The sequence below is a fragment of the Ochlerotatus camptorhynchus genome, unplaced genomic scaffold (assembly GCF_037179485.1).
Source record: "Ochlerotatus camptorhynchus isolate MF236.1 unplaced genomic scaffold, CSIRO-AGI_Acam_v1.1 ptg000070l, whole genome shotgun sequence".
Classification (NCBI taxonomy): Eukaryota; Metazoa; Arthropoda; class Insecta; order Diptera; family Culicidae; genus Ochlerotatus; species Ochlerotatus camptorhynchus.
This window is the reverse complement of record NW_027040560.1, coordinates 5878100-5893589: the sequence shown is the minus strand read 5'-3', so window position 1 is coordinate 5893589 and position 15490 is coordinate 5878100. Positions and strand designations below refer to the sequence as shown.

Sequence of the window (15490 nt, the reverse complement as noted above, 5' to 3'; positions counted from 1 at the left end):
AAGCCGCCATCTTGGATTCCAAAATGGCATGAATCATCGATTTCCGGCCTCTACGCGTCGTTCCCGTTCCGAAAATATCCATATTGTTGGCTATTTGACAGTTTTTCACAAAACCGGAAGCCGCCATCTTGAATTCCAAAATGGCATGAATCATCGATTTCCAGCCTCTACGCGTCGTTCCCGTTCCGAAAATATCCATATCGTTGGCTATTTGACAGTTTTTCACAAAACCGGAAGCCGCCATCTTGAATTCCAAAATGGCATGAATCATCGATTTCCGGCCTCTGCATGTCATCTCGGTTCCAAAAATATCCATATTGTTGGCTATTTGACAGTTTTTCACAAAACCGGAAGCCGCCATCTTGGATTCCAAAATGGCATGAATCATCGATTTCCGGCCTCTACGCGTCGTTCCCGTTCCGAAAATATGTATGTACTCATGTTGTCCGGTGAATCCACTCGAAGTACACTTCCAAGTTTGTTTTTTTGGCTAAGTCCATTCCTCAGAAAACACTTAGAATGTTTTGGCTCTTTAACCGCGTTATTTCAAAAAACCGTGTAAAAAAAAACCGCGTTATTTCAAAAAACCGCGTAAAAAAAACCGCGTTATTTCGAAAATCGTCGTAAAAAAAACCGTGTAAAAAAAAACCGCGTAAAAAAAAACCGTGTAAAAAAAGACTTCAGTGTACTAAAATACTGATAAATTGATATATTTTTTACCAATTAAGATCTGTAACGGATATAAAATAACAAGTGTTTCAAGTGCTAGATGGAGGGAAACCAAATACATTTTTGCTTTAAGCGTGAAGTTCGGAAATAGTCGGGACAGTAACTTCTAGGGATGAGAAAATTGCCATGCCATGGACCTCGCCTCATAACATGGAGTAAATAGAGGTCATTATGATCAGAAACGCCGTTTACGTGCTACCATTTTTTGGAATATTTCAAGTATGTCATTTTGAAAATTTTATAAGATCCATAATGGCAGAATTTGTGGCCACTTGCCCATAGATATTTTTTAATGAGACTTTCAGGCCTGGACTGGTTCGTCTCCCCCATAGATATTGATATGTTGACACCAGGACCCGTTACCCCAGCGCCAACTCTGTTGTTTAATTTAGAGCCATCTGTGTAGAACATTATTGATCCTGGTTGAATATTAGGTCCCCCTGTTTAGTGCTTTTAAACCTTAGTGCGCTTCTTTCGGCTTCTAACTGCACAAATATATGTAAGGGGAGAAGATTTAACATTGTATCTAGCGCTTTAGAGGGCGTGTTATGAATTGCTCATGTCTTTGCAACTTTTCGAGCTTTTTTTTGCATATTTAACTTTTGTTTTTGGTCACCAAACTAATGATGCATGGTTTTACTATAGTCTTAAAGATCCAATCGATCATTTTAGGTTTCAGTTCCCATTTATTACCAAATGTTTTTTTTTTGCCTATCCATATGGCATTTGTAGCCTTACTTATTATTTGATTCAAATGTAAGTTCCTTGTAACCCTCTTACCCAACAACCCAGTACTTTCTAAAAGCCGTATCAAGAATAAAAGGCTGTCGACTGCCTTACAAAATCCTGGAAAATCAGGGAATATCAGGAAATAAATTTTTGGTCCTGAAATATTAGGGGCTCTCAGGGAATTAATTCAAATTCAGGGGAAAAAATTCTATATAACAGAAACTTATTAATAAGTATGACTGACTTTGATAGTTTCAAACAACTTAATTACTAGGTGTAGTTTAAGGGTAGTTTTTCATTTCAAATTTTAAATAGAGTTACGCAAACTTGTGGTTGTTCAATGCTTGATGTTGCATTTCTTTAAGATAAACAAAAGTTATTTGAAAAAGGGTATTTCGATTATAGTGAGCCTATTATAAATTAAGCTCCCAATTTGTGTTGTCACATACCTAATCTGAACTGAGATAAAAATCCATTTCCGTAGACGCTAGACGCTGTCTATTGTGTGTTGTGTGTTTATTCCCTCTAACCCCCAGTGACTGGCAGTGTTATTATGGAAGAACTCTCTCTACAATGTCACATTTATGGTCATTGTAGACAGCTTTAGTCCGGGAGTTAGAAGGTGATAGCTCTGTTGCAGATCCAGCAACCCATTTCAGAATGTCTGGAGAGTCACGCCCATTCCGAGGTTACTTGCACTTACCATAAGCCCCGCATGTATGTATTACCTCCATCAATTGGATATTAGTATTATATACACACTTTCAGTTTCAAAATGTTCTTTTGAATCCTGGCACGTATTTAGTTTATGTTTTTTTTAGTTGCAAAAAGTATTTGGACTGGTATCACTATAATAATTTGATCCTGCAATCCATGGGTTCGGTAGTTTTGTTTTCTCTACGCTTTGCATCTCATTTCGTGATTCACCTTTGTCGTAATACTTCCTTCAACGAACACAAATTGTCTTGCATTGCCATGGTAATCTGGGAGGAGGTTCACGTCTAGTGCTTTCCCCAGGAACCTTTCGCGGTCACCAGCTACCACCCGTCCAGTCTTGGGCGTATCCAGTGAGGCATCTTTCATATAGCTCACAATCTCCGAGACCGACAGCGGAAAATTTGCTGATTCACGGCAACGTCGGCCACCAAATCACCACCAAAACTCGTGACGGACACATTATCAGCAAGTTCCCGGGCTAATTCACCAACCGGACCGGGTTCAAACTCGTCCATAGTGACGAATCCCTCAATAGAACAGAACTACACGTCGAAATGTGGCATCCGAACTCGGAAAACCGGGCTCCCGAGAGGCAATGAAAACCGACACCGAACAATGAAATTGAAGCTGCGTCGTAGATTTTAAAGGTAAGATTCAAGGTCAAACGAGTCACTCTAGGCAAACACAGACAAACACGATGTATAACTAAATGATTACTTTATGAACACTTGAAACTAAAGTTCAGCACACAAATTAACAAATTTAAAGCAAAAAATGTTTGATTCGCTGACGGAAAATACGCAGTTTTCAAGCGCAGCCTACTGCGATCATCGACGCTAGACGCTGTCTATTGATGCAGAATTTAATCTGTTTTTTTTTTTTTTGCATTACCTTAACAGCATAGAGTGAATCCTGATGAATGTGGGCGTCTTAGTGGAATACCTGTATAATGAGAGAGAGAAGGATTAGTATTTTCCATTTAATTCCACTACTTTATTTGCTTATCCTTGACATGTCAAGGATAAGCAAATAAAGTAGTGGAATTAAATGGAAAATACTAATCCTTCTCTCTCTCATTATTAAGCATAGAGTGGCTTTTTTGAGTATTCTAGGTCTCCATCGGAAACCTGGTTAGCTTAAAATTAGCTTTTCAGTATAGTTGTAGTTTTGTAATGTTGCTGCTTTTTCAATTTCGATGGAGGTAATCTACAAAATTTTGCTGTTTTTACGATTTCCCACTGGAGAAATCCGCCAGCGAAATAGCTTTTAGTTAAACGTATTATCCTTAATATTATTTTTTTTTGCGGAGCTGGGCCTCAAAATGTGCTCAAAGCAAAACAAAGATTATGGGATTAAAAACAAGTGTTTGTAAAATGCAGAGTGACCAGTGAACCGGGAAAACCGAAAAAAGCTGGCAATTTGAAGTCACTGGGAAAAAACCGAAAGATGACAAATATGGAACAATATACCTTGTCTTCTCTTCGAAAACAATAGGCCCTTTTCAATTGTGAGTCTGAGAATCTGAGGTGAATTGCATGGAGAATTTCAAGCAAATATTAAAAAAATGAAAGGGTTTCAAATTTGCAGAGAATCTCCAATTTTAGGAATTCTTCGATGTGAATTTCTGGACTGCTATAGAAACATTTTCAAGGGATTTCCAAAAAGAATTTCAAATTTATTTTATAAAAATTCTGAAAAGAACTCTCAATCAAATAAAAGCCTGTAAAGTTTTGAGCGAAGACTTCGAACGTGTCGCAGAATCAAATTCAAGATCCAGCAAAGGAGGTGCTGCTGTAATAGAAATGATCGACTTAACTTTCGGCTCAATCGCATTCAGTATTATGCTTAATTCAAATGTATATCGCTCAACCGGGAAAATTTCCAAAATTCCGGGAGATAAACAGAAAAAAAAAATCGGGAAATTGCTCATCGATATTTACTGGTCACCATGAAGATGGAGGAGATCTGGATGAATTTATGCCCCTAGGGTTGAGTTCGGTAGCACACAGGAAAGAACTTCTAAGGGTGAGAAAATGCTAAGGACCTCTTCTCGTAGTAGTGAGCAAATCGAGGTAAGAAAAGGACTATGAACTTGCTGAAAGTAAGCCTTTTTTTTGTAGATTTATATCGAGGTGGCTGCAGTTTCCATTACACGTCACTTCCCATCATAGTAACATTCCGGTTACTGCTTGAACTGTATACCTTACCATGTTTAAAATGTGTGTGTATTTAAAAAAAATGGTTTAACCCTAAAGACCACCCTAGTCATGTTTTTTTTTAAATAAAAAGACCATTTAATTATAAATAACTTTTACCAAGACACTAGAAATTTATTCCCACTAAATTTTCAGTGCAATGTGGGTATTTCAAGAACCACGAAGACGTGAAAGGTCAGTAACTTATGTCCAATGCCTTTTTGGAGCCCAAGATGGCGACTTCCGGTTTCTACCCACTCATGAGTTCATATCTCATCTCCAGCCAAGTCACGAAAAATGTGTCTTATATGAACATAAAACAACCATAAAATCTGCTTGTCTACAACGAAAAAATCTGAAAACTTCTCCACCACGATGCACTTCATTAGCATTCGAAAATATTCAGAAAATCGTAACAGCAGCAGCAGCAGCAGCATCCAATGAATGTTCTTTTACACTTATGCAAAGCGGCAAGTCCAGCTTTTCATTCTCACCCTCACTTGCTCTCTCTCCCTTGATGTACTCTAAGAGATAAAAACAAATCAAAAGACGAGACAACCAACTTCCCGGAGCAAGTCACACCTGCCTCGCTGCAGTGTGTTCATAAATATTCCAAAAACCCGGAAAGAAATAGAAACTCACAGCTAGCTCTCTGCAGCACTGACGTCTTCCAGCGAAACCCAAAGACAGACGATTTAGGCAAAAAAGAGAAACTTCACATAACAACCAATCTGTGATGACGTTGAACTCGAGAACTGAATATCAGCACAAACAAAGTAAGCCACAACTGACGGAATGGCCAGCTTCGATTCGATCGTCAAAGCAACTCGACTAGGAGAAAGCGATAGAGACTTCAATTCATGAGTGACGAACCCTCTCTCTCTCTCACAGCCTTAGGGATTTGGGAACGGAAAATTTATTTTTCTAAAATCTTACCACATTTAAACAACGTTTCCCACGAAGAGTAAGCACACCTCCTTTTCTCCAATGGAACTCGGTACCTACCTAGAGCTACAAACCGGTGAATATTTGATTGCAAGAAATTTGAAATTCTTTTTGTACGCTCCCGAAATTGACACGTTTATTGAGAAAGAGAATAATTAATGTGATGTTATGCATTCTCTCCCTGTTGTTTTCTATACCAGTCAGCCACCCACTCGTTCTTTGGGCGAGCACCAGCATTCGGAAAAGGGGTGTTTTTGTTTTTGCTTCACCGCTTGGAAAACTTGGAATGGCCGGAGTAGTTCTCCGGAGGATTTTCTCGTTTGTGCCTGCCTGCACACGGTCGAGTGTAAGTCAGAGCTTTCTGTGTGTGCTGGACAGATAAGCATCTTCAACCTGTTTTCGATTCAGCACGGACGATCGTTCGTTGCGATGCTATTTGTTTATAGTCTCTACGACGATGACGACGGCTTACCGTCCGGCGAGTAGGTGGAAGGATGGTTAAGCTTGAACCCAGCCAGATGGGAATATAAAAAAAAAAAAAGAGAGAGCTATGTGTGTAGCAGAAAGTCCCGCCAGTGGCATGGATTTCAATTGGATCGGGCAGATAAAAGTAAAACGAACTACTGTATTTCTCCAGACAAGATGATGTAGTCTTCTGGAAGCGTAGCTGTTCCAGCAGATTATCGATGTTAGTGTGGAAAATATGCCATACCGGATGGCGTTCCAATATGCAGTGCCATCAATATCAGTCACGTTTGTTCAGGTTGGCTGAAGAAAGGAGACAACATCAATCGAATATTACTTACTGCTTGTGTCCACTTTGTTTACGAACGGATATCCATTCGGGCCCATTCCCATCGCGGTCGCTGCCGTTGGCGTCGTTTGCCAACTCAGGGGTTTGGTTTCCTGAAAGAAGGGAAGATGGAAATATTCATTGATTAGTTTTTTTATGCAGCCAATGTAACAAAAAAATGCAAACAGTGGTTATTAGGGCCTAATCTACTACTTGTACTCTACAATCAAAGTTCTGATTGAACTAGGAACTTTTAGGAATTCTATTGTGGTTTGAATACCCTGAAAAACTACTATCACATGTCCTTATAGGAGCCGAACAAAATACCAAGTTATTACTTGTTTGGCGTTATTAAAGAAATTGTTTATACTTAGAGTAGTTGCTAGTAATGCCAAAATACTTTAAACGACTCTAAGTGGCCTGGTTCCACGTTCTCATTATGCTCTAGTTACAGAACAGAAGTGGAAGTATGAACGAATCAGTGCATCAAAAATTAGGACAAAATTTGTATTCACCAAGCGATGCTTGTGCATACGCTTCACACGGGTTTTCTATGGACACTCACACCATCAAAGCATACCGCTAGGTGCACTAGTGTTCACAAAAACAATATGGAACCACTTTTGGATCCGAAGTTCCACTTCTGTTCTGTGCTCTAGTCCTTATATACCACCTAAATCACGATTAGAGGTTGACCTAGTACACGATATAAACATAAAAATCAGTGGCTGGTAACCCGACCGCAATAGAGCTGATCGATATTTCGCGGCTTCAAATGGCACTTTTCCGACTTTCTCTATAACATAATACTAAAATCATCCTATATGTAGAAAATCGCTATCAAGGGTTATTTAATTAGCTTGAATCTGGTGCTTAACGTCAGAGAAGTAACATTAATTATTGTTTCTAACGGCAACGGCCGAAACAATAGCTTGTGTTCAGTATACAAACTGTCCATAGAGCATTCCCAGCCCAAAACGCAAACCGGTTGGACAGAAGTGTTTCCGATTTGAATAAAACATTGTCCATATAGTCGCTGCTATCAATGGTTGCATTTTTCATCTAAATATTTTTTTCTCTATGAATAAGTTTTGAAAAGGGCGTATTTAAAAACAGAATTATATTTTTTCAAAAAATCATAACATTAAAATGATTGATCTGATGACATCTGAGAAGAAGTTGATGTAATTCCGTAAAATTTTATTAAGAGTGTGGGCAGGTAAGTTACTTCTTACTTTAGTATGACGCGCTTGACAAACATGGCCCACAGCGACTCACAAAGAGCTACTGATTCCGATCAAAAGCGGTGCGGCATCTTCCTCCTTCAATGGATGCTCATGTGGGCTCCAGCTCAGTATTTCGTTGTGTACTGGAGAACAATGTTCAACGCTACGTGCCGAAAGCACTGCTGTTGCTGCTGTTGCTGATGCTGACGACCGGACACCACCACACACGGTGATTGGAACTGAATCCGATCAACGGTTGAGGCTAGCCTTGATAGCTAGCTGCTTGGGAAGAGCCTTTCGTTGTGCACTGGAGAACACCGAATAAACACCTTTTGGAGAGACCGGATGAAATTCAACTTTGAAGTCTGTGTTAGGGAAACCACTTTTCGCAGGCAATCGTTGATTATTTTAATTATCACATCCGTGCAATTTTCAATAGAGACATTTTGTAAAATTTTAAAGTCTTAAAATTTACTGATGCGTACAAATATTTCTGATCGATTGGTGACAAAATTATTGAAATTGGTCTTGGGGCAGCTGAGTTATTAACGTTCAAAATCTTTCATAATTTTGTTACATGTCCCATTTTCGGTTTTCATAAAGTGTCTTCTTCTTCTTCTTCTTCTTCGCATTTCAAGCTTATTGCATATCGCATATTAGCTTATTGCGTGCTCTCAACTTAGTGTTCTAGATGCACTTCCACAGTTATTAATTGAGAGCTTCAGATGCCTGTACCATTTTTGCATTGGTATAATTGTGTGGCAAGTCCAATCATACTTCTATGCCCAGGGAAGTCGAGAAATTTTCCAACCCGAAAAATTCCTAGACCGGACCGGGAATCGAACCCAGCCACCTCCAGCATGGTCTTGCTTTGTAGCTGCGCCTTTACCGACTGAGCTAAGGGAGTGTACCCTCTGTATAAAAATCACAGACGTAGTCCTAGGTCAACAAAATCTAACCCCAAGTGGTTCATAGGACTAACGTGAAATAAAGCGACCTTAGGCGGCTGCTTGTTTCCGATTGACAGGGTGGTAGCAGCTCACTTTCTAGTGCCTATGGCACTGTTTTCAAGTCGGTTACTAGAAAGTCACTTTTTACACCAATTGCCCAAAAAAATAGTCACTAAAGTCACTTTGTCACAAGTAATACAGAGAGTGAAGAATTTGCAATTGAAAATTCTGAAATGTTTAAATTGACAACAGGTCATGTTAGTCACATGTCATGCCAATTGAGTGCTAGACACGGAGGTTGTCTACAAGTAGCTGCAAATTACGCATATAGTTAAGCAATTACAACCAAGGTGACCAGTGAACCAGGTAGCCGGAAGAAGGTGGGAGTTCTAAAACACCGGAAGAAAACCGCGATAGCCCGTGAATTTAGAGGACCTAACCGGGAAAAAAAAATATACTTCATCCTCTCTTCAAAAAATAAATAAAACTGGGATTCTGGACCTTGAAAACATTTCAAGAATAGTAGTGTGTACTTGATTTCCAGAAATCATTCAAGAATTATCCTAAGGAGAACATACAGATAACCACTCAAATACTAATAATCATTTGACAATCTGTTAATATTTAATTGAAGGGTGTATTCGTGGAAAATTTTACTGTAAATTTCAAGTCATTTCGTATAATAGATAAAAAAGCTGTTTCACGTGTGTGCCATTTTCCAAGAATACACCCTTTAATATCAAACTAAACTGTTCAAGATTAGATACTATTCAATTTATGCACAGTATGAAACTCTGGGAAGAACTCTTGGAAGAGCTTCAAGGCAGTTCCGATTCGATCTCCGAATCAATTTAGGGAACGAATCCAAATGTGAGCTGCAGGTGCATTTTAAGAAGATTTCTACGAAGAATTCTGTAACGATTGGAGGATTCCAGCTCTAATTCTAATAAGTATACGAAATATGTTCTTAGAATAATTTAGGATAGTTCTGATGACACTTCCAAGTAAATCCCGTGAACTAAAAAGGATATGACTATGAAAATATTTTAAGACCCTAGTCTACATTTTCAGGATATGTACAATCGCGTTGAAGAACTATTTTTAGTTCGCAGCAGGCCGCGCTTTAAAGCTGACGTGTTTTTCTTTTGCTGCGTATTTTTCGTAAGCGTATTAAACACTTTTGTGCTGAAATTTAGTTGCAAGTGTTAATAAAGTTATCATTTAGTGATATATCGTGTTTTGCCTTTGTTTGCCTTGAGTGGCTCGGTTGAACTTGAATCTAACCTCCAAAATATACAACGCAGATTCAGTTCCATTGTTCGGTGTCGATTTCAATTGCCTCCCGGGAGCCCGGTTCTCCGAGTTCGGATGCTACACTTTCGGCGTGTAGTTCTATTGAGAGATCGGTCCGGTTGGTGATTTAGCCCGGGAACGTGTTGATAGTGTGTCCGTCGCGAGTTTTGGTGGTGATTCGGTGGCCGACGTTGCCGTTAATCAGCAAGTTTTCCGCTTGCAAAAGTGTTCGGCTGCTGGTCTCTCGCCAGTGTCGGAGATTGCGAGAAATGTGAAAGATGCCTCGCTGGATACGCCCAAGACTGTAAGGGTGGCAGTTGGTGGCTGCGAAATGTTTCTGGGGAAAGCACTACACGAAAACATCCTCACAGATGACCATGACAATGCAGGAAAATTTGTGTTCGTTAAAGGAAGTATTACCATAGACCAGAAGGTCCCGAAAAAACGTGCTCAACTTTTTGGCTCAGCTCTGGTACTATCTTCGGTTGGTGTTTTTAATGTGACAACGCGAGTAATGCCGTCCTTCCCTGGATGCAAATCGACGATCCAAGCAGTAGGTCACTGGATAGGTGCTACGTTGTCTGCCTTCAGAAGCACAAGCTGCCCCGTTTGGATGTGTACTGGAGGATTTATCCATTTGGAACGAATTTGAAGAGTGCAGATATACTCGATATGCCATCGCTGTCAAAATTGTTGCAGTAGTTTCTGGAGCTGTTGGAAGTGTCTCAGGCGATTGAATGGAATGGTGGTGACATCAGTATCTGGAACGGCCTTCAGAGACGATCCAGTGAGGAGATCTCCTGGACTGAGTGGCACGAAGTCGGTGGGATCATCGCTGAGAGGTACTAGCGGTCTCGAGTTAAGGCAACACTCGATCTGTGCTAGCAGTGTTTGCATGTCTTCCATAACCAATTTCATTGTTCCCGCGGCTCAAACGAAGTGTTTTTGGGCGGACTGAATAGCTGCCTCCCACAAACCTCCGAAGTGCGAGGGTTTGGGAGGATTAAAACGCCGTTGTTGGCGCATTCTTCGGTGATTGATCGGTGATGCTCATTGCTTCGGACAAGTTGCTGTAGTTCGTTGTTGACACCTACAAGATTCCTCCCGTTGTCGCTGAAGATTTCGGCACACACCCCACGACGTGCGACAAAGCGTCGAAGGGCCTGGATGAATTTGGTGGTGCTCTAGCTCTAGATGGACAGCCTTCGTAGAGAAACTGCTGAAGATTTTTCCATTCGGCGGCGAAAATTTGTTGTTGCACAAAGCGAATCAGTTGTACTTCTGCTTGCTGTATTTCTTCGGCGGTGATGGTAATAGTAGTTGGTCTCGATTTTCGTTGACAGTGCAGCAGAAGTCACTCGTAGCAATTTGTTGTAGTTGGAGAATTTGGTGACAAACAGATCGACAAATGATGGATTGTCGGTGGCTGGAACAGCTGTTGCGCATAACTTTCGTGTGTCTGGGATGCTTTTAGCGTCTGATATGTTGATTGGTTGCTGGATTGGCCTGCATTCTTTGTCGAGTGCCAACCATTGAGGACCCTTCCACCAAAGTGCGTCGTGTAGGAGATCTTCTGCTGGTAATCCTCGAGAGATGTGGTCGACTGGATTCTGCTGCCCCGCTACGTGATTCCAACTACAATTTTGTGTCGCAAGTTGAATCTTCGAGACGCGGTTTGCAACGAAGGTAGTCCATGTTGATGGTGTAGAATTGAGCCAACAGATAACGATAGTTGAATCGGTTCGGTTGCGAGTTTCAACGATGCAGACACTTTTCGTAAAGCTGAGTAGCAAGGAGAGCTCCGCAGAGCTTGAGACGAGGAATACTCTGTTGCTTTAACGGAGCAACTTTCGATTTTGCGGTTAACAGTGCAGTTTTGGTTTCGCCGGTGGAGTTGGAGGATCGGATGTAGCAACAGGCTCCATATACATTCTCCGACGCATCAGAGAAAAAAAATGCATCCGAATAGAAGAAGGTTTTGGGCAGAGAATGAAACGTTCGATTCGGAGAGCGTTCAGTAGCGGTAGTTGAGCCATGTAGTCGAGCCATCGTTCCTTAATGGGCGTTGGGAGTTCTTGATCCCAACCCCAAATCAGTGCATCGTTGGTCTTTAGAGTCCACAAAGCTTGCATAAACAGCTTCGCTGTTGTGATGACCGGTCCCACCAGGCCAGGTGGGTCAAAAAGGCGAGCTATTTGGGAAAGAGCAATGCGTTTGGTGAGTGGGATGTCATCGGTCGTTGGTGTATCAATCTTGTATCGGAGATGGTTGGTCGTTGGTTCTCAGTGCAGTCCTAGACTTTTAATGCACTGATCACGGTCTAGATCCACGGACGTCTTTAGGGCACGGTTGTTTTGCGGAACATCTTCTAGAACGGCTTCTTCGTTTGAGGCCCATTTCCGCAGTTTGAACCCTCCCCTGCCGAGAAGAGATTCCAACTGCTTTCGTAGTGTGATAGCTTCTTCTACTGTGTCCGCTCCGGAAAATAAATCGTCCACGTAGAAATCTTTCCGAAGAATACCGGCAGCTTCTGGAAAATCGTGCTGCTCGTCGTCGGCCAGTTGCTGGAGCACGCGTACCGTAAGTAACAGTTTTTAATTCATATGTCTGCAAAGGGGAATCAGACGATGGACTCCATACGATGTGCTGTAGGTTGTTGCTACGTTGGTCCGTTAAGATCTGTCAGTAGATCTGTTTCACGTCGGCGTTGAGCAGAATAGGGCGGATTCTGGATCGCATTGTAATCGACCCTCGTTCTTCTTGCACTATGGGTCCGACCATGAGTGCGTCGTTTAAGGATGGTCCATTCGATGTGCGACAAGACGCGTCAAAGACCACGCGTACCATCCATCCTAGGAAGGATGTTGCGATTGGTAGTCTGGTACCAGCTCCATATGGCCTAGCTAAAAGTACTCGTCCATGAACGCTCGGTACTGGTTGCCTAGTTCGTCGTTCTTAGTGAGCTGACCTTGTAGTAGACGAAAGCGACGAATAGCTGTGCGACGATTGTCACCGAGATTGGAGAGAACATCTTCCTTTATGGGTAGACATACGGCATAGCGACCTTCGGGAGTTCTAGAGACTGTCCAACGAAAGTGCTCTTCCCATGCAGATTCTTTCACAGAGTAACAGGTACTGGCGTTATCTTCTTCGATGGTCCAAAATCTTTCCATTAAGCGATGAAGATCGGTGACTGTTGCGACGTTAGCGATGACGGGATTTGTTGAACGGGTATCGGTTGTCTTTCCAGATACAACCCAGCCTAGGACCGAATTGACCAGATTCGGTAGAGCCTCCCCAAGCTCAATCTGACCGGACACTTTGAAGAGGTCAAAGAAGATTTCTGCCCCCAATACGAGTTGGACGGGTCTGCAAGCCTAATGCCCGGGGTGTCTTCAGATGCTGACGGCAGGTTTACTGTAACCTTCGGAAGGATCAAGAACTCCACAGCGGTAGAATAATCACAGGTGCGTGAACGAATAGTAGATTGGAGTTTGTGACAAGCGTACGTTGAGGATTGTCCGAAACCAGCGATCGGAACGTGGATCTTGGTGCGTTTGGCTTTCATCTGCTGCGTGAGAGATTCAGTTATAAAGCAGCACTCACTTCCCGAATCGAGGAGTGCTCTGGTGACGTGATTGGTTCCATTGTCGTCGACTAGAACGACCACGGCAGTAGCAAGCAGGATGCTTTTCTCCTTCAATGTAGAAGCCGAACAGCTTACGGGTTCAGTAACGGCTGAGGCAGAGCTTCTCGGTTGTTCTTCGCATACAGGGATCGAAGAAACTTTCGGTTGAGCGGCGTCGGCAGTCCTGGAGTTGACAGCGACTGGAGCTTCGGTGGGGCAGAGTTGAGTATGGTGGCGATTTCTACACTTGCGACAAGTACTGGAGGAGGGGCAGTCACGCCCTTGGTGGCCCTTTCGTAAACAATTGCGGCATAGTTGGTGGCGACGGACATCTCTTTCCTTATCTTCTTCCGACATTTTCGAGAAAACTGCGCATTGATACAAAGGATGATGATCGGAACAGACGAGACACTTGTGATAGTTCTGCTGGCTGGCTCTATGGCTGGTGACGGGACGCTGAACAGGCTTATTTGTGTAAGTTGACGGAGGAGGTTCAGTTGTCTTGTTGATCGTTTGTAGAACCGTGACTCTTCGTTGAATGAAAGACGTTAGGTCTGTGAAGGTGATCTGATTCTTCGCCGATGAGTATTCTTCCCAGTCACGTCGAGAGGTGTTGTCGAGCCTTATCCTGGGCATTCGGATCAGAAGTATGTCCCAGAATTCGGTCCTTTCTCCCAACTGTTTCAGATTCCCTTTTCAGCGAGCGACACTCAAAGAGCGAGTCTACGTACGACTGTTTCAGTCTTGCAGAGTTCTGATAATGCTCTGTCAATAACTTCCAGGCGACCTGGTAATTGTCAGCGCTGATCGTGATGGTTTGTATCAACTTGAGGGCATCTCCGCATAAGGAAGACCGCAAGTAATAGAACTTTTGTATATTGGAGAGTTCGTGCGACGAGTGGATGAGTGAGACAAATAGGTCGTGGATGTTCTACCAGCTATCGAGTTGACCTGAGAAAACAGGTTGCTTCACGTCGGGTAGTCGAACGCAAGACGATTGTAGAGGTGGTTGCGCATTTGAATGAAGGTTAGGTGACTGTACCAAAGCAGGTGATTTATTGACCGAACGTAAGAACCCCTTCACACGGTAGTAGGTTGACTCAAAATCTGTACGGACTTTCAGGTACTGGTCTACAGCGGCCTCATCCACCGTTTCCAGGTCCACTTGCATCGCGTTAACCTTGACAGGCATCCGCTTCTTCGTTGTATTCGGCCACGAACGTTTTGATCAGGTTGAACGACGTGAGCAGGCTCTTCAGGCGAGTCTTGAGGCCTTTAATGCGTCATTCCGTAGACATTGTAGACATTGTAGACTTTAAGACTTAAAGATGACGAAGATGAAGAAGAGAACGGATCTGCAAAGCGGAAGACCACGTAGCTCAAAAGGGTGGGGGTATTGGATTTGGAAACGTAATTACCTTGTAAAGGCAATTCGAATGCCTTGTATGAATGTTCTAGAACAGCTGACCTCCTTGACATGTGACGGGCATCGATACAGCGGGTCCAATGAAGATTCCGGGCTGGCGGACAAGCGGAGTTCACGCTAATCCGGCTCAAAGGACCAATGTCGATAACCACAGCGGATGGTGATAGATAATTCGGAGGATCTTCACTGGTTTAACCCACAGGTACACCACAGGTAAGGTATTTACAAGTGAGTATCACGCACTAATTAGGTTCAAACCTCACTAACTTTATTTCTTTTTAATTCACTGTTCAATTTATTTTCATTTACTTTAAAGCTAATTAACTTTAATTAATTTTACTTCAAATTCACTTTGTACTTAATACAATTCTCACTGTCCCATTTTTGCCGTCTCAACCACTCGACACTGATGATACGGGCTCCTTCTTATTCTTCTTCTTCTTATTTCCTTTATTTAACGTCGGTCTCTGTTCCGCAATCTAGTACCAATCACCGACGGACATCGATTGCCATCCATTGACGGCAATCGAATGTGCAGGAAGGCAGCTTCTACACTTGCGTAGGATATCGCACCCATTCAACACACATGGACCGGGACCAACGACTTTACTTCCCTTCCGAAGGAAGACGTGACCAGAGATTTTTATGCCTCAGAAAAATCCCACCGACCTCGGATGGGATTGAACCCAGACCCATTGGGGTGTTAGAAAGCAGTCACGCTTACCACTACACCACTGGCGCCGGCTATGATACGGGCTCCGGCTATAGGATGGTAGAACAACCAAAGAGGTTCATTTATGCTGCGGTGGTTCCTTTTATAGCTGTCAGTTAAAGGAAGAAAGAGAAGGAACAGTCGGAA

General features: G+C 42.5%; 1 protein-coding gene across 2 annotated transcripts in view; it reads right to left on the bottom strand.

Moving 5' to 3' along the window:
* Nucleotides 1-15490, bottom strand: part of LOC135697463 (cytotoxic granule associated RNA binding protein TIA1) — a 1329144-nt gene that overhangs the window by 843517 nt on the left and 470137 nt on the right. For both annotated transcript variants that reach the window (XM_065217205.1, XM_065217206.1), the window contains one exon: nucleotides 6122-6221. In XM_065217205.1, the coding sequence (XP_065073277.1) occupies nucleotides 6122-6221 (100 nt within the window). The remainder of the gene's footprint in view (nucleotides 1-6121; nucleotides 6222-15490) is intronic.